The sequence below is a fragment of the Embiotoca jacksoni genome, unplaced genomic scaffold (assembly GCF_022577435.1).
Source record: "Embiotoca jacksoni isolate LCO1_2020_lvr unplaced genomic scaffold, fEmbJac1.0.p SCAF_11, whole genome shotgun sequence".
In the NCBI taxonomy this organism is placed as follows: domain Eukaryota; kingdom Metazoa; phylum Chordata; class Actinopteri; family Embiotocidae; genus Embiotoca; species Embiotoca jacksoni.
This window is the reverse complement of record NW_027185241.1, coordinates 1,403,030-1,427,339: the sequence shown is the minus strand read 5'-3', so window position 1 is coordinate 1,427,339 and position 24,310 is coordinate 1,403,030. Positions and strand designations below refer to the sequence as shown.

The following is a 24,310-nucleotide window of genomic DNA, read 5'->3' as shown; positions in this document are numbered from 1 at the left end:
CAAAGTGAGTGTTATCAGTTGTAACATTGGTGTTTTTCTTCCACCTCTGACAGATCATGAAGTAATTCATGGGAAAATGTCTACGCAGTGTGTGGTTCTACAAAAGAAATGGTGTTGCAGATGTTATTGATTTCCTCAACAGTCAGTTCCTTCCTCTTTCTCAAGACCTCAGGAGGCCGAGAGATTATTTTTATTTACGCAATTGACAGTAAAGGAAGAAGGTGAAGCGCGCAGTCACGTCCGCTTCGTCCCACCACTCGATCATCTCCACCCTTCGCCATTTGCGCTTCAAAAGGCTGCTGATAACACAACAGAGCAGCTCTCATCTCTGCTGTCCGTGTTTGTGCTCTTCAACAACGCGAGCACTCTGACACTTTGTTCATAACAGCCATGTCAATTTGAACTTCAAAGTGGCCCTTCCCATTGAGCACAAAGAGAATGGATATTCCGATGGCTGGTTTATTTTCTGGAAAGTATTACGCTACAGTACGCTGTGACTCCAGCAGGTTTTTTACAAGCTCACAGTGATTCTAGTTACAATATTCAGTAATAATTCAATTCAAAAATAATTTCAAACAAATTTTAAAAATTGTTTACTTTTCACTTAAATATTCAGGGACTTCATAGGACACTAAAATACTCCATTAAAAATCTCACTAATTTAATTAATTTATTGTCAGCAGCTCCATTAAGCATTATCGCTCACCCTCTCTATTTAACCTCAGGAATAAGGGGTAAAAACTCTCGTGAGTGCAATAAACTATATCTATTTTGGTCAAATGAAACATGAACTTACAAAAGACTGTAACATTTAAGAATAAAACTCTTCAATAGGGAAAGAAATCTGGATCATGGAAGCTAATAGATTCATACATTGTCTACTGCTCGTTTTTATAATGCGTGACTTTATTCTTGCTGCCTCAGTCGCCACACAGACTGCTGCCGCGCTGAAGGCTTGCCTCTGTACTTCAACACATTTGAACCATGTCCTTGTTCTATTTTGTGTGCTCTGTCACAAATACCATCCTATTGCATCAGCTTTGTCTGACTGCATTCCCAGTGCTGTGAACGCTGAAAAACACCTCCGGATTGTGGGTCTGCTGCTGCCATTCACAGCCTGTTTTTCACACCACTCAACCTGTCCAGTGCTGCTGGGAAAATCCCTTATTTTCCTTTTAACACACCCATCTGCAACACACCTGCCTGGAACCTCCATCATTGTTTATTTTGAGCATTTGGAAGCCTTTATAACACACCCGAAAGAGTGAATAGGCCTATTTATTGCCACGAGGCTCACCAATGCCGCTGCAGTCACCTACTGACATTACAGTTACTACTGCAACTGCGACTACTGCTATACCTCAAATTCTACCTCAGCTAACATAATCATCTAGTTCTCCAAATTAAACTTTTAAACAGGAAATTTGTTCATGACCTTTAGAGCAACAAATAGGCGCTTCCTCATCAGCAGCACAACATAATCTGATACAGTAATAAGACTTGTTATGTTTGAGGAAATCTGATGTTCTGTTGGCCCATCAATCCACTACAACCTCCTCATTATTCTGACTTGCCGTTCTATTATAACGTCACCTTCCCTCATCCTTTGCCTTGGTCCTAATAACTACAGACTGTAGTGGGCTTTTGACTATCAGTAGATCTCGATTTGAGACACTTCTCAAATCCTCTGATTCTGTCCTTCTTCTTGGGAGTTCCCTCTTCCTCTTCCTCAGGGTTGTACTCAACGAATTTGAGTGTTTTTGTGAATATATTCCATATAAAACACGTAAATGTAATAAAATATTTACCAAATTTATCTTCTGCAAGTGTGGATTTGCATTTAGTCCTTCCTTTTGAACAATAAAATATATAGAGAAAATATAGTTGAGTGGTTATGTTTTCTCTTAAAAGTTACTGAACAATTTGAAAAAAATCTAAGTTTATCTGGACTGGTGATGGGGTAATCATAGATTCTATATAAAGGGGGAACTTCAGTAAACTATTTTTGAAATCCTTGTCTATGACCTTGCTCCTCCTCTTCCTCTTTTATCTTCTGCAGTGTGGATTTGAAAATGCATTTAGTCCTTCAAGTTGATAAATAAATAAATGCTCATTTTTTCAATGAAAAGTAACTGAACAATATAAATAATTCGAAGTTTGTCTGGGTTGGTGGTGGGGGAATCATAGACTGTATATAAAGGAGGAACTTCAGGATACTATTTTGAAATCCTTTTCTTTGACCTTGCCCCTCCTCTTCCTCTTTTTATCTCGTGATAAAAAAATAGAATGTGTTGTAGCTGTTAACTAAATATGGAAATGTTCGAGGATTTAACCTTGTATGCTTCTTGTCACACATTCAGTGCTGTGTATAAAATTTTCCATTGTCAGTGGGGACAGCTTTAATGTGAAAAATAATCTTCTGACTCGGGTATCATTTGAGAAGATAAGAAAAAATAAAATATGAAATGTGAAAGTACAGAAATGGGACCCTGTATTCATTTCTCTTTTGATTTGTTCCTCTGTCTCTTGCCAAGAGGCTGAATTGTCTCGGGCTAACTACTAAAGCGGGTTGTCCTGCAGTGATGAAATATCACCGAGCATTACAGCAAAGTTTGTGCTCTGGCAGCATTTTAGGAAAAAAAACTCCCTGATGTCACTGTGTAAAAACCAGCTATTGCAGTGGAACGCACCAGCTTGCATAACAATATGTGACCGTCCAAGATTTATTTATGGAATACAAAACAAGATGATTTCAGACAGAAGCACAGTGCCTGGAGCTCATACGTTTTCTGTTTTGGTTGTTTGTCTAGTGTACAGAAGAATTTTAAATAAGATCAATAGCAGCGGCAAGAAATGAGTGACACTGTAAAAAAAAAAGGGTAAATATCTAAGTTGGAGTCATGTCAGATGGGAACAAAATACCCAAAACTCACACATGGGAATGAAACGTTTACGGACTAAGCTCAAGTGAAACTGCCTCTGAGTGATTTACATACATTAACCAACATCAAAGGGACTCTTTGTACACCTCTGAGTCATTATTACTTCAAAAGCTTGTGTCTGTGACTTCGCAAAATTAACCAGGACTACCTGCACTTCATGTTTCACCTGTTTATGACAAACTCGACCCTGCTGCTGTTTTAGTAGGTGGTGAATACAAAAATAAGGCCACTGACCTCACTGACTTTTTCAGCTGCGGTGACCTGAAGGAGTCAGAATTATGTCAGAAACGGAAACCTAATCAATCTGAACAAAACACGAGTCAGTCATGGTTTATTATGTTTTATTATTGTGTGCATATGGCTATCCAAACAGGAGGCCTCTGTTTGGACAACCATTGAGGTGGCACCTCTGCCCTCACCACATGTTGTGAAGGGAGGAACTGCTCTGACAACATGTCATCTCTTTTGTCAAATGCTTTATTTCCTTACTCCTCCTCACAATTATAAAGTGGCGTCCGCGAAGAAGCAGCGGGCACGGATAACTAAATATGATTTAATAACCTGCGATCAAACAGCCTTGCAGAGACCGTCTGTGCCACTTATATTGAAAAAAAAAAAGAAAAGGGGGCCAGTTGTTACCACGGAAACCATGTTTGGCAAGCGAGGGTGATAAATTGCAGCAGTATCTCTCTAATAATAATTTCTATTATCTGCACTGGATGTTTAGATTATGATGTAAATAGGGGGATGTGACAGCAGGTTGGAGATGAAGGCTGGTGAAAAGGGGAGATCATATAAAACCGCTGAGCAGCTACCACATGTGGGTGTGCCGAGAGACACGCAGCCAAGGTAAGCCATGAATCACACCTTCTTTTTATTTTTTGAAGTAGTTTCTTTTCAAAAAAATATTAAAATGGAAACTTGTGGAGGTGGATGAGAAATTTGTGAATTGACAAAAATTGCAACCGCCGACAAAGAGGAAGTCTTGAAGTTACTGAAATTGGTGAGGATTCTTTGGTTTCGTCACATTTCTTCACAACGCTGTAAAATAAAACTTCCCCCTGCTTTGTCAGTCTACTATAAGAGATGAGCTTTTTCCACACATGCTCACTTTTACTTGATGCAGCTCATTACATAAAGGGTAAGAAATACGATTTTCTTTATATTATGCAAAAGCTGTTATTTATATTACACAAATTTACTTACCTCAGCTTTTATTTTATATTTCCTTTATAATACAGAAGAAGATAAAGACATTATTTTGAGCACTGCACCTTGTTTTAAAGACATGCCAGCTAAAAGCTTTGAGGTGCAAAAAAAAATGACCTGGTGTAGTGAACTCATTAAGTTTATGAGGGTCATCATTTTCACAACATGTCCAGTATTTTTGCATATAGTGAAACAGGGGCTGGGAGTTAATGATAAAGGCCTCGTTGCACTGTATTTACAACACAGAGCAAGCAATAACACAGCATTACAGTTTGTATACAAACTCATATGCCACACTGAAATACTGTCTTCTCATTAAGAGATTATACACCACCACAATAAACTCTGAAGTAGGCATATGGAAATAAATTAAGAGGGAGTAGAGGGGAAAAAAATAATTACAGTTTATCTCTATGGTCCTAAAGTTTGTAGGCTAAAATTATATGTATAAAAAGTAAAGCGGTGTGTTCTTGGACCAAGTGTCAAATGTACAATAGTTGGAAACACTTCGCTGTGCGGTGTGGTAATTCTTTCCATTCTCTCTTATCGGCAGAGCTCAAAGCCCTCGAGTAAATGATGAGCGCTGGTTTATTGGTGGGGACAGGAAAACCACGCTGTCTCGTCACGTTTGTTCCAGGCCACTGACCCAATAAGAAGCCTTCGTCTCCTGCGGTTCAGACTGCCTGGCAGAACAAACCTCCCCGAGCTGCGGCCCATTCATCCCCCCAGAGTCAAGGACATAATGTGACACGTCTCGATCCCTGACTGACTTGAGTGACATAAACCGAGGCCACAATGCAGGAGTGCCACACCGGGCTGTGTCTCTCCATCTACATCATTACCTTTGTGCTGGGCTTCCCGGCTAATGTCCTCGCCTTCTACACTTTCTGTATGAAAGTGCGGCAGAAACCCACTCCGATCGACATCCTGCTCCTCAACCTGACTATCTCCGACCTCCTCTTCCTCCTCTTCCTACCCTTCAAGATGCAGGAGGTGATGAACAACATGCTCTGGGATCTGCCCTACCCCCTCTGCCCGCTGTCCGGCTTCATCTTCTACATGACCATTTACAACAGCACCTTCTTCCTCACTGCCATCAGTGTGGAGCGCTACTTGGGTGTGGCTTTCCCCATTCAGCACACCCTGAGGCGCCGACCTGCGTATGCTGTTGTGGCCAGCATCTTCTTCTGGATTTTCACCATCATCCACTTGAGCATTGTGTTCATCATTCCCTTTATTGGCTCAGAAAAGCCCCAGAATTTCAACGCAGGCAACAATGCCACAGCTAACCATATCATGAGGGGCAACACCAGGGACGTATGCTATGCGAATTTCACAGAGGAGCAGCTAAAGATCCTCCTGCCGGTGCGTCTGGAGCTTTGTTTGGTGCTGTTTTGCATCCCTTTCCTGATTTGCAGTTTCTGCTACATCAACTTCATCAGGATTCTGTCAAAGCTGCAACACATTGACCGGCGCCGGCGCCTCCGGGCCATTGGCATGGCTTTGGGAACGCTGCTGGTGTTCGCTTTATGTTTTGGCCCCTACAACATCTCGCACATTGTGGGTATCATTACCTGGAAAAGTCCTGAGTGGAGAAGCAAGGCCCTGCTGTGCAGCACCTTTAACGCCTGTCTGGACCCTCTTATTTTCTACTTCTCTTCCTCTGCTGTGAGAGGCAATGTGGGTAGTGTGATGAAAGGGGTTAAAAGTCGCCTCAACAGGTGCCTGTCCTGTCACGCGGTGCAGGGGCAAATTAACAAGACTGGAAAAGATAAGAAGCACAGGCAAAAGGACATCAATACTATCTCTGATCTGTGAGCGGCTAATTTATTTCTGCGTCCCTGCACGCAGGAAATTAACGCAGTTTTTTTTTTTTTTTTTTACACGTGAGAAAAAGACTGCCCTGTACAGTGCACCACGTCTATGTTTGACTCTGATGAACTTCCTTGTTGGAGATGAGATGAGACAGATAAACTTCTGTCTGCCTGAGCGAGGCGCAGCAATTGTACATGCAGTGTAAAGTGTGAAGCAACAGAGACAGGCTACTTTGAACTGTCACATAAAATGAAAACGCAGCGGAGATGGCAACATAATAAATATCTAAACAACAGCTCTGGATTTCCTCTGCACAATTTTGTATTCATCTATCTAGCTATCTAGCTGTATGGATGCACATACTTTATGTTTAGACCATGTAAGACGGGTTCTAACGACATAATATAAAAGAAAGAAACCTTATTTTCGTACACAAATCAGATAGATTTTTACATATTTTATGTATTTAAAGGCATCAGTCCAGGATGAGATCATCCTGTTTGTGTGTGTTCATACACGTGAGCGAACGTAACGCAGGAGGAAGAAAAAAACGGAAGCCACATCGGAGATATAAAGACAAACCACACAAACCCTATTTTCATAAACTAGTCATATAATACATTTACGAAATTAATGACTGCAATATGAGCATCAGTCGGGAAGAAGGTGGCTGTGTTTGTACATGAAAGAGGAGCGATAAGGACTAATTTGTTTTTGAAAGAGTGAATGACGAACGGGAAGATTGTACGTAAATATCCACTGCATGACATGAATTCAAAAGTGATCACCAGATCGGTCCTGTTGTATGAAACGTACATATCTCTTTATGTACGTTTAATGGAATTCATGAAAGTAGGATCAAATGAAAAATAAAGGATTAAGCGCGAGCAATAGAAAGTTTATTGAGCGTAAAAGCAGTCTGTTTTTGATGCTACTAATCTGTTTATACAGTAGTTACAGCCGCGTGCTCCGAATGTAACGTTCATCATCTCCGGCAGCGTGCGTTGCTCCTGGCGGTGTGGGCAGGCCTAAATTTAAAATGAACTTCCTCCGACACGTGAATCAAGATCTCACCCCACACACTGCTAACATAAACAATGCTATCACACAAGCAAACGCTGGCATCGGCTGTAATCCTGTTTTGTGAGGATTAGGCCCGCGCCGAGGTTGAGCTGATCACTGTATCTGTTTGACAGGTGGATCATGCATGAAGCATTCATTTTGACACACAGACTGAGTGAATGACTAAGATGCGCGGGCCAGCAGCCGCTGACACAATGAACAAAATCACAAAACATGCTAGTCAGGATGCCGCATCGATAAAAAAAAAAAAAAAAAATTAAATTAAAAAAAAAAACTCAGGAGATAAACAGCTTTGATGTGGAGAAAGAAATCGGCGATGCGTCAGAGTATACAGCTTGAGAAAAGCAAAGCAGAACATAGTGTGCATACATGTGTACAGTGTACTGTATAAGCATACATACACAATGTGTGCATATGTAGCTTGAAATTGGGAGAAACTTCCGAGTTTGTATGAAATAGAGAGGAATCCCTGCAGATCATTTACTTGTGATCATTTACTTGTGATGCAGATTCGTTGGTAATTCAGAATTAATCCTATTCATTCTGTGTGACTCTGGACTTGAATTTCTATGAGGTTGTTTGTCAAAGGTCGGTCTGCTGAGATGAGCCACGCTGAACACCCGCTGGTCCTTTTATTTATTTTCTCTCCTATTTCATTTTGTGTTTCCGGGAAGACAATAATTGGTTATTGCGTCAGTGTTGACTTTTTCCTAACAATGTGTGATAGGTAACAGGGATAAGGCAGTAGAAAAAACGGCACCGCGTGAGCATGTCTGCATGTGTGTGTGTGTGTGTGTGTGTGTGTACATGATGTGTTCACCAAAGGCAGAGAAAAATATTGTACTCACGTGGCAGACATCATTTTCCCTGCACCCTGAAATGTTTGACTGCCGAGGAGAGCAGATCACATAAATTAAACATGGATTTTAACAACTTACTGTAAATCATGCTAAAGAGCTTTATTCGCTCACCTTCCAATATATACACGGCGGTCACTGCAGAGAGGAAACACATCCTGAGAATATTCAAGTGCACAATCAGGTCATTGGGGGGAAAGGCATCTGGAAGGTAGAGCAAAAAAAAAAAAAAAAAAAAAAATAGCCAACACTGATTAGCACTGACTTATCATGTTATTGAGCACGACAGAATTAAATCAGGAGGTTGAACTGGCATTGCTTGATGGACATTCTCCTCCTCCCTGGGAGGAGAGGTGTTTAAACATTGATTGGGAAAATCATTAATTTGTTCAAGTATGCTGTATAGCAGGCAATCTGTTGCCTTGGAATGATCAATGTCTGACCCACATTAACAGTCAAGTAGGGCAAACACTGAGCGAGCGACTCGCGTGTGCAATATGTGAGATATGTGAGGCCCTGTCGTCTGTGAATTCTCTGTCGTGCAGACTGTATTATTTGGTAGGGAGTTGCAAATGGACTTGCAAAGTACAGAGAGCTTGTTTTGGGCATCCAGTAAAGGCCAAGTTCATTTTCTGCATCGATAAGGTCAGGCGACTGGCAGTTGGCGCCCCTCCAAAATCTTGTTGAATCATCATTTATCGAGTCGAGCAATTGCATTACAAAATATATGACCCATAACAATTCAAAGATACTAGCCTGTGTATATAAAAACTTGAAGCTGCTCAAATCAATGTTTTTGGGATAGTGGATCAAATGCATAATATAACAGGGTTCATACATACAATGGGGGATTTTAAGCATCTTTCAGCCCATTGTTTTGTTTTTTTGACACACAAATGCTCTAATTTGGTTCACTGTGCCCACTCTTTGGCAGATGTACCGAGCAAAAAGTTCAAAAAACGCAACTATGCACTACCTGCCCCGGACCTAACAGCAGACACACAAAGTTAGCAGCTAACAAGTGAACACAGTCTATCTTTAAATAGCAGAGATTTTCCTCAGAGCTCAAAGGAGAGTTAATATTGGACTTACATTTATAAGATAAATGTTCTGCTAAATATATGCAACATCTCCAATGTTTTCCAGTCGGCAACTGTTTGCTAATGTGTTTCACCATCCACTTAATAATTAAAGGCTTCCAATAAATGTCAACTGCAACTGTTCTGTTGTACGGACCAATAGTAGGAGCATAACTGAAGCTAAAACGAATGCTTTAATGAAATGCTTTTGTTATTTAACAATTTTTCTTTCAGATTCTGGGTCAATATTAGATCAATACAGCAACTAGGTGCAGTGTTTGTAAAGTGACATGCGCCTACATTTGCTACAGCAGTGATACATATCTCTGACAACCTTCCTCTCCTTAACAAACAGTAGGTATTGTAATATTTAGAGCAGTTTTTCATTCCAAAGTGACAGAAGAAAAAAAACTGGATTTTTCCGGAATGGAGTTAAATAATTAAAACTGGTGGGTAAAGTCCCATTTTTTTTTTTTTTTTTTTTATGTTACATTAAGGAACATTAAGAATTTGATTAAAAGCTGATTTACAAATGGAAATTTAAACTGTCGGAAATAATCCCACAACCAATGCCTCCAAAACACATTTCTGCTGTATAACATTATCATATTTGAAAAAAATGTATTGATATTCCTTCCTTATTTACCCCAAGGAGGCAGTCATGGCAAGGTGGTCCTGCAGCCCCCTCGTGAAGGTTAACCCTGTTTTCAAGGACTACTTTTTAGGCAGGAAAAAAAACACTGAAGAGATACACTGCCCGGCAATACATTGTCCATCACCTAGAAACACTTTGACTAGTGTGGAGTCCACCAACCAATCTGAAGACAGCAGGGCTCCTTCAGCTGGCTGTTCAGACATGTTACTGTGAGGCTTCTTGGCAGGAAGGGCGCAGTTGGTGACTGACAAGGGATTGAAACTATTTGCTGCGCTTTGGTAGGTCCAGGTGAGACTGAGCTTACTTGGGTGGAATCTCCCAGAGAGACAAAGGAGAGCCCAGTGACTGGTCTGAGGGACTGGGGGGAATCTGGAGGTATAGCAGAAGGTGGTGCTAGTCGGTGAAGGAGGGTATAAAACAAAGTAAACACATCAGATGAGATTATTCAAATTGTAAAAGTCGGTCATTGCAGAGGCAAATAATAATACAGCAAAGGAAAACAGGACAGAAACATGGAAAGAGAAAATGTGGTGGTATTACTCATAATGTAAGGAAGAGTTAAGGAGAAATATTTGACTGATGAAAGGGTAAAAATGGAGATATGCAAGGTGCACAAAATATATATTGGCAAAGCATGGGACACAAAGAAAAAGGAGGTGAAAAACAACATACACCTCAGACATGCACTATATTACAAATAAAGCATGCTGAATAACTAAAGAGTCCTCCACTAAAGTGCTACTCTGAATCATACTGCAATCGCTGTTCATCTATAATTAGAAGGGATAAGTGTCATAAAATCATGACTAAAATGAATAGTTTATGTGAGTTTAGTGTTGCCTGGGTGCAGCATGTTACTATCACCAGCAGGTGGCGGTAATGTACCTAAAAGCGTTTTGCCAAACGCCATCAGGCAACAAAAGAAGGGGAAAAAGAACATGTTGCTACAAGGTCCCAATAAAATGTGTGTGTGTAGCGTGATGAGATGCTACGGTACAATCAGTAGAAACATGTAAAGACACCCACAATCATCAAAATGAAAATGAGATGCGTAAAATCCTCGTCCCTAATATCATTAACCGTATGTGATTTGAAACAGATGTTACAAAATACTTTATCTCCAACAAATAAACGTATACATATAAAATATATTGTCAAAAATATAAATATCAAAATAGATATAAAACAGAATAAGTCTAGACTAAAATGATTAAACAAGAATAACACTGGTAAAAACATGCAATATGAATTGTTATTTGGTGGAGGGAACATTGCATTTGGCGAAAATCAAAGGGAAGCTTTTCTTCCGCACGAGGGATTTCCACATAATAATTTGGCCATCCCTCCCTGCCTTGTTTTCTGGTGAGTTTCAATTCCCTGGGCAAGATCGATACAAGGCACTGCGCGCGGTGCCGGGGTGATTATTTCTAGATCTGTCATGAAACTGCTCAGGCAAAAAGATGAACTCTGAGGGAATTTCACATGACTTGAATTTTTATAGATTGAACCTGGCCGCTCGTGATGCATGATCCTCACCGGCGCTTGTATCGAGCTGCCTCACACGCTAAAACACTGCGGCCTTGGTGCACAAAAAAGATACAAATGAGACATAATTACCAGAGTGGCAACATCACCCAAGCAGAGCAAGCCTAATGAATTGCGGCCATGTTCATTTTTGAAACCAGCTATTAGTTTCTCGCCCAAGACGACCAGCTCTGTGCCGCTGCCAAGCTCTAGGTCTGTCTGCAGGACGTTCACCTCGCAGTTATACCACCCAGAATCCTCCGGGGCTACCTCAGCGATCACCAGGGACGAAGTTTGATTTGTCTCCACGACAGTCTGTCTGGATGACTTTGGGATGAGCTGCTTTTCAGACTTCATTTTGAACCACTGAACCCCATACTTGAGGGATTCAACTTTGAAATGACAGGACGGGATTGCCGTCTCACCCCGAATCACACTGAGAGATGGCCGCTCGTGATGCATGATCCTCAGTCAAAACCCTCAGTCCCTCCGGGGTCGCTGTCAGGGCTAAAGACACAGCCATTAATACAATGTGTCATACAAGGAACTTTTTAAAAGGGCAGGCCGGACCTGCGGGTCAGCTACAAATACTTTAAATGTGTGTTTAGTATGCTTGGCTGACAGCTGAGAGCGACGTTTGCCAGACAAAGACGATCAGACAGAAAAACTCTTAACAACCAGAAGAATGAAAAAGGAAGTCAATTTTGTACAATTTTACAATGCACCAAACACTTATTAAATAGCTTCCAATATGATAAACCTCAACAAACAAAAAGATGATGTTTTAATTTTTTTTTTATTTCCCAACAAAGTCTAGTACAGACCCACTCAAATACAAAAGATTTCGACAGCTTTGGAAAAGGCTTGATTGTAGTGACTGCTTGTCAGACCAAGTGTGATGAAGTGATTATTAAGTGGGATGATCAAACACTGCAGATAAGATAAGCAGCAAAACACTCAGTCGCTTACAATTGGAGTGCAGACGACAAAAAAAAAAAAACAAGACCAACAACCACAAAAATAATCGTCCAGAAATGGGTCTCGTCTCGCTACCCTCTACTTATGTTAATTAAAAGGAGAGCAGAGGCACGATTTTTGCACTAAATCAATCTATTTTTCATCCTTGGCAGAAGGATGTAATTTACGTACTGTTATGTCTCATTGGATCAAAACTGATTATTGTCACAGACGGTCAAATTTAAGGAGTTATAAGTATATTCCTTTTAATCATTAATTAACGATATAATGCCTGTGGTTTAAATTGGATTCTTACACAAATGGAGGAAAATATCAGGTTTAACAGACATTGTTAAACCCAAAACATTAGAAACATAATAATAATATAACACATTTTTTAATATGACTGACTTGTATTCAGACTGACGCGTTGCCTTTCCTGCCAACAACAGAAGCAAACACAGGTGAGGCCGTTTTTGCCATGCTGCTGTTCTTCCCTCCTCCGAGCTCGAGTGGTGAAATAAATTCTCAGGCGCTCTTAAGTTTGAAGCTTGCTGAGCATTAAAATGTGATGGTGTCAGCTTTCTGGTTCGAGGTGATGGTTCATTAATAGGTCATGTTTCAACACAAACCTGAATCTCAAAGGCTGTTGGGGTGAAAAAAAACAACTACACGTGTTACAAACTAACAGGTACTTTCTCTGCATGTTGACAGAAAACATTGTGCAACAAGCAGTTATTAGTTTTCTACAGGTTCCTGTTTCCCCTCTATAGCAGTGCCAAAGCTCTTTAAATCATTAAACAGTTTGATTTGTAAGATATGTGAGTGAAGGTCAAGAAAAAAACAAAACAAGACCTTGATACAAGTAAAATGAATGAACATGAGATTCGTGCCAAACATGTTTAGAAGTACTAACAAGTACTTGTTCAGAGGATTTGCAGCATGCTCCTGATTGTGTTGATATATTCCAAAACTCTTGTTTTGATTTTGGCTTGAGGTTTTTTTTTCTTGTGCAATAACTGTAAATATGAATTTACTGAGTGCCCTAATGAGCAACAGTATAATGAATTCACATTTGTGTCCTCTGAGGGAAGGAAAGTTGTGAAGCTAGGTGAAAATCATCATCATCAAAGCTACAAACAGAAAGTTTTGAAATATGAGCTCAAGTCGAGTAAAAAAAAAAAAAAAAAGAAGGTCTGGCTGAAACTTTATTGAAACTAGAGGATCCACTCTAAAAACACTACAGTATAACTGGAGTGACTTTATTTTTCCCATCATTTTGCTTTTTAAAAACAGATGTGACCCAGATATCCAGATACGGCAGCACAAGTCAGACAGTTTGAAAGACAAAACTTTCATAATTTGACTTTACATTATTACTTAATGACTTCGTGATTCTTGGTCACAGTATTAGTACACGTCAATATCACCTTTTCAAATCTTACAGATTTGGTGAATGCACTGATATCTATTCAGTTGTATAACAGCTTTATTTTTATGTAAGACCATGAGCTCATGCAAACCCTAGTTTTATACATTTTCAAGGTTGCCAGCGTATGAATTAAGAAAAAAAAATGACATTTCTTATTTTTGGACTCCAAGATTGCATTTCAGCCAATGTACTTTGGCTTTTTTGTTCTTTACAAGGACAACTTACAACTAAAGCCAGCTCAAATATGATTGTTCAATTCAAATCGAACATTTATGGTCCATAAATCTTGGCCTGTTGGAGATTGTGCAGTCTTATGCGGATGTCTGTTTACAGAGATCAATATCTCACTTCCTGTGCTTACAGTCTTGACGAGAAATACAATTCAGAGTCCACTTTCCACTGAATGGAACTGACATTGAGAGGAAGAGGGTTGGGATTCAATAGCGGTGTTTCAAATTACCCTCTGAATCTCACAGAGTTCAGCTTTAAACATTTGAAAGCTTCATGACCATCTGGTCCATCAAGTAGTTATTGATCTGGAGCAAAGTGTTGAACAGGCAGACTATTTACATAGTCAAAGTGGCACGATTAAAATCAAGAAATATATAGAAACTATTGTTATATGTTTTTGCCAACCCAGTGAAACAACAAAATGTGAGATAACTACGCTGGGTCTTGTCTCAGTGTGAAAGTTACCAGTTTTCCTGAAGTGGACAAAAATAAAACCTACTGCATGGTTTGAGGAAAATGAAACTTTTTACAAAAACAATGGCTGAGGTTTGAACCTCATCGTCCCGCGTGCCAGTCTTCGACTGCCTCCAAAACATTTCTTTTGTCCTTGATTTTAAAACCTCTGTTGCGTCACATCATCTGGGTCATGTGACATTTACGTGCATGTAAATTTAATGTTTATAAAATGTGAAACTTTCACGCCTTAACAGCCCAAAGCGTGGCAATCTCACATTTTGCTGGAGTGGACAGGCGTGTCTATTTCACAATTCACCGTGATACCGGGTTGGTTTTGGCACATATGTTGGATACAACTCGATAGCGTTCCTCCCTGAACAGATTTAAACGGAGGGAAAGCAGCCTAATTAGAACAGATTAACTCCCCAAAAGCCATAATCAATTTGTTTGATAATGCATGACTAAATCTGTGTGTTGAAGTTGAAGATGAGGAGACACAGATGTTTGTCACTGAGAAGAGTAGGACAAGTGCAGACTTTCATCCTGTTTGTAAAGTCTCTAATTTGTAGCTACAAACCAGCTAGAAATTAACACAAGCGACCTGATGACAGATGTAATTTTCATCATGTCGATCATGAAGTTATTAGCCACTAATGACATTTAGCTCGTTTGTTGGAAAACTATTTGATATGAGGCATTTGTGACAGTGTTCCATCAAACCAGACATTCAGACATTTTGTTAAATAAAAAAAAAACAACTCTTGAGGCAAACCTGTCATCACAACAAAAGCACAGGCTCTTTACTCAGCAGGAAGCAAAAAGCAAGCTGAAGCAATTCGCCTGACCTCACCTCCTTTTCTAACAACAGGGGCCAACACAGATCCTCGCTTCCAGCAACAAACCACACACAAAGAGCTCTGTTAAAAACAAAACTGATTTTTATTTTTTGTCTCCCTCCACTTGATATCATTTTTAACTCCACTTCATGGATTTTGAAAAAAAAAGACAAAAAAACCAAAACGTAATACACTCCGAAATAAAAGTCAAAGAAGACAAATTCAGCAACTAAACATATCAAAAAAGAAGTACAATCATCGCTTCACAGCACTGAACATCTGTCATGGTGGAAGACAAATGTTTTTTTTCCCTTTCATTCTGTCTCGTGTGTTTACATTGATAATATCTGGAGAAAAGTAATAAATGCATGTAATCCAGGTGTGTGTGCAATGAATGAACCGTACAACCTGCCCCCCGTGGAGCTCAAGAGAATACACACATACACACAGATGCAGACCCCTTGAATTACTCATACTCACTCTGGAGCTCAATATGCACTTGAACATAGACTCTTGGGTACACACACACACATGCACGCACGCACGCACGCACACACACACACACACACACACACACACACACACACACACACACACACACACACACACACAAAATTTTATATCAGCAGAGCGAGCAAACCTGGAGCACTGTTTTGTTAACAGGTTATCTTCGCAGAAAAAGAAAGAGAGGACAGGAAGATGAAAGGAAACTGTGTGTGTGTGGAGCAAAGAAGAAGCAGAAGAAGAAGGAGAGAGAGATGGGTTCCACATTCGACACTAACCTAAGCCAGCTCATTCCTTCAATTAGACACAGTGGCTCTCTTCTGGTAAGATTTGTTATTAGTTTCCAAATGAGACATTTTCCATTACTTTGCAGTGAGGATTCCTGCAGGCTGAGCACTGTTATTTCCCTCTCGAGGCACCTGACCGGCCTCCATCACACTTCCTGTCACATATTCCTACCCTCCAATGCACCTTGCGCGAGACACTTTGCGTGAGGTGCATCGATGACTTCACCGCAGCCTTGGCATCGCCCTTCCATCTCATAACTGCAATATAAATCAGCACAAAAACACCAGTTGGTGCTGTCACTTGTGAAAGAAATCCAAGTTTCCCCTGTCGGTTCTCGGGCACCACAACCAATATTTACCCTTTGGTTGATTGACAAGGAAAATGCTAGGCGTGGGATGGTAATTCAGAGAGGCCAAGTAATGGGACTCTTTCTGTGTCGGAGATGTGAGGTGGGCGACTTAATGACTAGGGGAGACGCGGTGGGCGAGAGGACTCCATTGTGCTGCGCGGTCCGCACGTGCGTTTTCTGTTGCTCAGCTGGCGGAGTGAAGCATGCTGTTAATTAGCCAGACGCTCCTGTTCTTAGGGAGGTGAGTGATTGACAAGACACCATCTGTGGTCGCCGTGAGGCTGGCGGCTCTGTGGCCCAACATCTTTGCTGTGAGCTGAGGTTTTAAATATACACGGATGATCTCAACTGAATGATACGCTCACGTGTGTCTGCATCGAATGAACATACAGTACCTAATGTCACCTCAAACACCTGAAATGTTCGCAGTGTAACAAAGTCTTTACTACCCACGATTCTGTCTAGCACGCTGTATACCGATGCACTCATTAGCCGGGGTAATGGAACAGTACTGGCCCCTAATAGACGAGTAACACTGATGTTGCCCCTTGAGAGCCGAATGAGCCTGTAGATAGTTGGTAAACAATGGATAATTAGGATAATGTATGGGAATTAGATGTGCTTTGCAGAAAAGGACATGAGCAGGGTATTTGGTGCAACGATAATCATTCATATATAATTGTCATTCTGCGTAGCATTTCCTTTTGGTATACTGACTCTGCTGCTGCAACGCCTGCAATTTCTCACATGCTGAAATTACAATCTGTTACACATAATTTCTTATTATTGTATTGCACACTCAGTTTATGTTTGTGTATTTTACATCCAGATATAAGCCTCTCTCTCTCTCGCTCTCTCTCTCTCTCTCTCTCTCTCTCTCTCTCTCTCTCTCTATATATATATATATATATGTATATATATATATACATATATATAGTACCATTAGCTGCTGCAAAATCTCCAGGTCACATCTCTGCCGTTGCTAATAAAATGTTACACTGCAGTTTATTATGTACCAAAACAAAGCGCAAATACCAGCCAGGAGTGGCTGCAAAAGAAAAACAAATGATTAATTCTTCACTCCCTGGATCTGAACCATAGCTCTGAACACATAGTTTACTGAGCTGACGTTACAGCTTGCCCAAATAGTTTCAGAGAAGGGCTTAAAATCAATGCGCAATTAGGGGTGTCTTGTATCAGGCATGATGAATTATGCTCTCTGTTCTAAGGCTGGTCTATAGACACTTGATCAATTCAGCTTCTGGGCACCCGGTAAGTCTGGCCGGGGGAAAAAATTGCTCTATTCTAAAGCCATTCAGTCGAATGTATCGATTAACCATTGCATTGTGAATTGAAAGTCTGTCCAGGATCTGTTGTGTGTAGTGAAGGTGTTGTCAGAAGGGCTGCAGCCTGAGCCTGCTGCCACATATAAAACGTAGAAAGGGGTACCATCACACATTATCCAGGCTCACACTTCTTTTTGCTGTTGTACAGTCTCTCTTTAAAGCACCATAATAATTTTTTTACAGTATCTGTTCGTATACCCTAAAGAGCATGATTACCTGACTCTTCATAGCAAAGTACTTTTACAATCCCTGTTCCTAAGATCCATTTTATAACACAGCAGGGATATGCTCACACAAATTCATTTAAAAAACACAACTATAAATTCAAACCCCGTTAATTAAATTATACCATAAACAAATAGCAAACAAATAGATTGTGCAACACAATGCAATGTTCTGTAAACTGGCACAATGTGTTAGTCTTGTGAGCCCCAAACAACAGTTTCATGGTACCTTATTAACAAAGATTCTGTAAACAGATCATCATAACCTTCAGCTACAGGAGCCAATCAACACTTTCTCATCAGGGTGCGCTGAATGTAATTAGAGGCTGAGGAAACGTCTTGTTTATATGACTGTAAACTCATTGAACCCCAGTTGGGGTGTTATTTATACACTTGAAGTAGGCCAGACTGTGTTTGTGATCAAGGCTATGTTAATGCTATTCGTATTACATAGAGCAACCATAAATACTGTGTGGTACACCTTCCCCTGGGAAAAACCGTAGCGCTCAAGTTTGGAAACGCAATATGAACGCCTGTCTGTCTTCCTCTCCTAAATGGAGAGTTCACTGTCTGGTTAGTGTCATCCCATCTCCCTCTGGCTCTCGGCTTTTGGATTTGCATTGTCAGGATATCCTCCCATAGGCCCATCAGACCGGGCGCTCTCTCAGCATCCTCATCTGCCCTCACATTGAGCACCTAGGGGGATCTGCCGCCTTCTTGCCCACAACCCCTCCGGTCCTCCTGGTGCGACAGCAGGACTGGAGTGGGACTCATTCACAGTACTGTGCGAATTTTTTTTTTTTTTTACTCATTGTTATCCTTCACATAATACCATCGGTATTCTGCAGCATGACACTGACCCCAAACGGACAGAGTCATAAAGAACTCACTTCAGCGACAAGAAGAACATGCCCTGCAACAGATGCTGAGGCTCCCACAAAGTCCTGATCGCAACATCATCAAGTCAGTGTGGGGAGACAGAGGACACAGAGACAGCCTGAATGCAACTCTCCAAGATGCTTGGAATAACGTACCCACCAAGTACCTTGAAAAACTGTGCACAACTGCACCTCGGAGAACTGGTGCATTTTAAAAGCAAACAGTGGTCACAATAGATACTTTTCTGTAAGTATGATAAATACAAACTATACATGGCATCATTTTTTAATAGCATCCCCATTTTCTTTCAGTGCCTAAACTTTTGCACAGCACTGTACATACATCATGACCGATGAAAACACGTTAACTTTGCTGCTCACATTCTCTTAATAACCACTCTACGTCCGATTTCCATACAATATTTGCTTTTTTTTTTTTTTCAAAATCCACCCATACACAAATACTGACGTGCTTTTTTTTTTTTTTCAAACCCACACTGAGAAACATGACAGCATGTTCTTTTTTTGTCCATATTTTTTTTATCATATTTTTTTTTCTTCATCAAGGACAGATTATGTACATACAGGTGTTGTGTGCCACTGAAAAACCCAGTGGGATGCTGACATGGAACAGTATGTGAGTGACAAACAATAAAAAAAAATGTCAGAAGACAGAGCTAATGAGAGGATGTAAGAGTGATTGAGACTGAAAAAAAAAAATAAAAAAAATAAGAAGCACTGACCGAACGACCTGCTCTAATGCTTGAAATGGAATCCATCGTTGTTTTCGGAGCAACAAGATGCATGCACAACGTACGCGCTGTCACACAGACAACCCAAATACACTGCAGAGGGCAAGACCTTTTGAGTACAACATGTAGTGTTTTAGATTAAGGGCCATTTAAACAGAGCTTCACAATCATTTCAGAGTACTGTACACAATAAAAGTACAACAACAGACTTATTTGATATACCTTGTTAATGGCAGATTTTCAGATATTACACCACAGCTTTAACCATGACTGATATCTTTGCACAGTAGGATTAGGGGTTATTGCTGTTTTAAAAAAAAAAAAAGAAAGAAAAAAGAAGCACATTCAGACATTTGATTCGATACTGAGTAATTCCACTTTCAGGTCGCCGTAGTCAGGGTTCAGCCGGGGTACACTCGTCTCTCCGTGCAGGTTCGTTATGGCGAATTTGCATATAGTCGCTGCATGTGAGTGGAACAGTGTTTTAGAGGAGAAACGAGTGCCACCTCATTGAAATGCGGGCTTTCCTCCCACTGTTTGTGCTGTGCGGGGGAAGTGGCTGGATAATTGTGCCATTGGGGAGAGGGAGGAGGAGGGGGGGTGTTTCGTCGTGCCCATGCCTGCATGTCACAGGTACACATCGGAGGGAGCGGTGGTGCACCAAGGCGGAGGTTGTCCTTGAAGAGGATTCCTGTCAGTTGCAGGATTGAGCTTGATTTATGGGGGCCATAACTGGGCAGCAGGAAGGACAGGTGGAGCCCGGGCTCCTTCACTTAGCCAGCCACAGGTAATGGCTAATTACATCTTTATCTCCCCGCGGCCTGGCAGAACAAGAGCTGACTTAAAGCCACGACCAGAAGCTGACATGGATCCAAATCATTTATCTAGCTGGTCGGAGAAAGACACACTATGATAAGTGGACAAATGCGCTGTAAATGTGTGTGTGATGCAGTTAACAGCATGACAAAAGAGTCAAATACATAAACTGTTACAAATTATAAATTACATCATCATTCACCGCCTCTGGACTCGGGTGAAATGATCCGTCGGACTGTTTTAAATGTGTTTTTAAAAAGCTTGTCATGGCAAAATAGAGCACATCACTTCGAAAACTTTACACCTTATTTTTTTTTAGTTTTTTTTTTAGTTTTTGTTTTTTCATTGTATTCGTTGAATGTGTTTGAGTAAAGTACAAAAAAGTATTTGTCCCACGCACGGCTCTTTACCCATCAGATTTAGTTTTTTTTTTTTTTTCTCACATGGAATTACTATTCATAGTTATTCAAATACTTATTAACATCATCATCATCATCATCATTGTATTATTAACACCAAAAAAGTAAAAGCAGGTAACCTTGCAGAGTAAAACAGACACAGTGCAGGGAGGAAGGGAGGAAGGAAGGAAGGAAGGGAGGGAGGGAGGGAGGGAGGGAGGGAAGGAGGGAGGGAGTGTGTGGACTCACAACAGGAACATCTCTAACCAGTACATGCTATCAACAAGCGACAAAGAGGATGGAGCCGCAGCTTTGAAACAGAAGATATTGTAGTCAGAGGACAGTCTCTTGCTGCTTCAGAAGTCTGGAGCGTAGTCGAGGCTTATGGGAGATGTTGTTCGGCAACTCGAAGTCACCGGCGTTGCCTCTGTACTGCATATATTTACACTGGGGGAAGAGGAGCGAGGGAGGGGGGAGTTGACACAGAGCAGAGAACACTATAGCGATGCGAGGGGCGACTAGACAGAGCACGTTGAACAGAGGGGAGGGGCTAAAAAGGTTTGGGTAGTGAGGGAGTCAACATGCGAAACTTTAGTATAAACCCCCCGAGAATTACTTAAAGGGGTAGTTAAGACCGACGCCGTCACCACCCACCCTTTTTTTTATTTTATTTTATACATTTTGACATCATTCATAGTAGCTTCACTGCTACACAGTTAAAATCAAAAAGCCATACGTGTGTGTGTGTGTGTGTGTGTGTGTGTGTGTGTGTGTGTGTGTGTGTGTGTGTGTGTGTGTGTGTGTGATCAAAGGGTGACACCTCAGATGGCCACAAATTGGAAAAATTTTCAAAAAAGGTCACATGACCGCCAGTACCACATTATAACTATCATTTCCATAAACATCCACCGTAATATAGTGATTTCATGTATCATTTCCATAAGGCAAACATTGTAGGTCAGTCAATAGTCTATGTAGTATATTACATAAATGATCATCCAGTTGTTAGATTATCCATTTTCTCATTGATCACCAACATAATCATCATTAATGTACACTCTCTATTAACATCAGCCCGGTGGTAAGGATGAGGGGGGAAAAGAGGACAGGAAGGGAAGTACCAAGTCAGACAAATCTGCAAGGCATTCTGAGAGACAAAAAGAGAGACAGACTGTGTGTGTGTGTGTGTATGTGTATGTGTGTGTGTGTGTGTGTGTGTGTGTGTGTGTGTGTGTGTGTGTGTGTGTGAGAGAGAGAAAGAAAGAGAGGAAGAGATACTGACAATGAGTTGACCTCAAAATCAAATTGAGGGTTGCTGGATTATTTTTTTGGGGGCATGTGTGTGTGTGTGTGTGTGTGTGGGGGGGGGGGGGTAGTTGTTTGTTTGATGCGATGATTCAATGGCTCCTGGAATAATGCATATTCTTTTTGTTCACAGTGATGGGTTCGTAATTAAAGAATTTCATTTCCGTTTTTCCTTCCGTCGTGGGGGGAGAGGGGGAGAGGGGAGGGGTGGGGTGTGGATGGGGCTGGGGGAGGGGGGGCGGGAGGCTTTTAGGGACGATTTTAAGGACGATTCCAGGCGGCGTTTTGAATTGTTACACCTTCAGCAGAAGAGCGCAAGAGAGGGAAACCCAAACACACACGCTGACACTCAGCCCTGCTTGTAAAGCGGTCCCTCGGCCCTGTAGGGCGCCCGGTCCTGGATGGAGACAGAGGGAGGAAGAAGGAGAGAGCAGCGAGAGGGGAAGAAGAAGGAGGCGAAGGCATTATTACAAACGCACACACAGAGAGCTACAACCGCTGCTGGAAGTGAGGGGTCTTTGTTTGTGACAGCTTGTATGAATTTTTTAAACATGTTCAAATTAATGAACCAAATACAATTCGCTAACCTGGCATAATTACTGTAAACAAATAGGAGTTTCCCTGCATTTTACAACACTGATATGCTATTTCTCCAAATTATGAATGTCACATTTTTGCAACGGCTTCAAATTGGTTTGTGTTGTTTGTGTTCATGGTGCAAATGGCCGAGCATTTGGATGTCATGAGGTTAAGGTGTACTTAAAATGGGCAATACACTGTCACATACTGTATGTTAGGATACAGACTTCACATGTTCTGGACACTTTGGCATCTCAAACACAGGTGACACAGGTGAAACTAATAACATCACTGATGGCTACGGTTCAATGTGGGTGTGCCAAGAAGCAGAGCCACTGAACCAGCATGCACAATATAATAGAAAGACTTTGACACTGGAAAGCCACTATTGGATCAATGCATTTATTAATGTCAATAATTTCACGTGTATCTGACATGTCGTAATGTCCATTTATAAAAGGGGTAAATTTAAATGCCTGGATCGTGCATGTGTTTAGTTACATCTGTGTTTGATACATGCAAATGACCATCATGAGAAAAGTGTGCTGCATTTCGTAAGGCGTGACACAGAATTATATTTTGAGATTTTGGGCTAATTGACAACCAAAATTGTTGTTTTTATTTTACTCCACTTTGTGAATTTGTGTTGTTTATTACGGACAGTGACCGTGTTTACATTCTTTAATTATTTTCTTTGAGATAAGTAGTGATGTGAGCGACACGCATGAAGATTTAATTGCACTGGAGTTGCATCAAGTTAGTTTTAGTGTTATGTCACGGTGTCTCGTTAATGAATGAGAGACTGCTCCCGTGCAATTTCTGTGTTTACGTTAATTAATTCCGACAGAGTGACGACTGCGGTGAGCAGAAGATTTGCAGAGTAATTGTTTCTCTGATGTTTGTTGCATAAACGGAGACGACCACCGAGAGTTTTTCCTGAACTTCTTTTTTCAGGTTCTCAACAAACTCTGACAGCAACAGAAATATGTACGCGAAAAAGTCAACACACGTAGTCACCAAAGATACAGCCTCCTTAATGCAGAAGTATAAATCCAGTTTAAGAATAGCTGCTCAGAGATTTACAGTAGCTTATCCAATATTATTCATAATATTTTATTTGGGCCACAGCAGTGCGCGAGTATTGAAAGGACAACTGAAAGAACCCTTAATGACCCTTCTCTCTTATGTTTGGTGCTACTATGCTGTCTACTAGGTTTCAACAATCTAACCTGGTGGCTTCTAATTTAACGGTGTAAAATGAGAGCTCGTGCAGACTGCCAGTGGTTTCAGTAATGGACTCATCGGTTCAGGGTAATTACAATAATGCGCCAATTTTGATGCGATAGTGTCTTGTTGTTAAAATGCTAAATGGGGCATATTTAAAATGGTGAACAAAGAGGTACAAAAAGCAAGGACACAAAGTCAAGGCAGGCAATGACAGTGAGGGACAGTGTATGAATAGAAATGCCACAAAAGTATCAGATTATGATCCGATTTTCTGCGCCCGGTCCAAGCACAGAGAGGGGTTTGTTGTGTTCTAATGATGGCAGGAGGAGATTAGGAAGGAAAGAGGAGGCAGAAGGACAGATGATGGAGAGATAGGCTGACAGAAGTGGCAGCGGTGGTGGAAAAAAGAGAGCAGGAAGATGTATGGGCCTGACGGAGGAGTGAGTCATTGAAGGGAGACTGGCCCGAGATAATGGGTAAAGGAATGAAAGAAGAAAGGGGATAGATGAAGGACTCACTTAAGATGGTAATGCCGGATGCACTAAGGGAGAGGGGGGGGGGGGGGGGG

At 41.0% G+C, this 24,310-nt stretch overlaps 2 protein-coding genes and 1 long non-coding RNA gene across 5 annotated transcripts in view; 1 reads left to right on the top strand and 2 right to left on the bottom strand.

Annotated features, from left to right (window-relative positions):
• Positions 1-8,108, bottom strand: part of LOC138191841 (uncharacterized) — a 31,090-nt gene extending 22,982 nt beyond the window's left edge. Inside the window, exons 1-2 of the long non-coding RNA XR_011177757.1 lie at positions 8,021-8,108; positions 7,898-7,936 (exon numbers count right to left, since the gene is read on the bottom strand). This is a non-coding gene — a long non-coding RNA (uncharacterized lncRNA). The remainder of the gene's footprint in view (positions 1-7,897; positions 7,937-8,020) is intronic.
• LOC138191831 (free fatty acid receptor 2-like) lies at positions 3,508-6,299 on the top strand. Of its 2 annotated transcripts, none has more exons than XM_069138870.1 (2): positions 3,508-3,791; positions 4,705-6,299. In XM_069138870.1, exon 2 carries the CDS (start codon positions 4,947-4,949, stop codon positions 5,967-5,969), a length of 1,023 nt encoding a protein of 340 aa, XP_068994971.1. In that variant the 5' UTR covers positions 3,508-3,791; positions 4,705-4,946; the 3' UTR covers positions 5,970-6,299. The 2 variants fall into 2 exon arrangements, with proteins under 2 accessions (XP_068994971.1, XP_068994980.1); XM_069138879.1 differs by lacking the exon at positions 3,508-3,791 and adding an exon at positions 3,971-4,083.
• Positions 8,109-15,160: 7,052 nt separating the features above from the next.
• iglon5 (IgLON family member 5) overlaps positions 15,161-24,310 on the bottom strand; it is a 99,679-nt gene continuing 90,529 nt past the window's right edge. For both annotated transcript variants that reach the window (XM_069141547.1, XM_069141558.1), the window contains exon 9: positions 15,161-22,333. In XM_069141547.1, the coding sequence (XP_068997648.1) occupies positions 22,230-22,333 (104 nt within the window). In that variant the 3' untranslated portion in view covers positions 15,161-22,229. The remainder of the gene's footprint in view (positions 22,334-24,310) is intronic.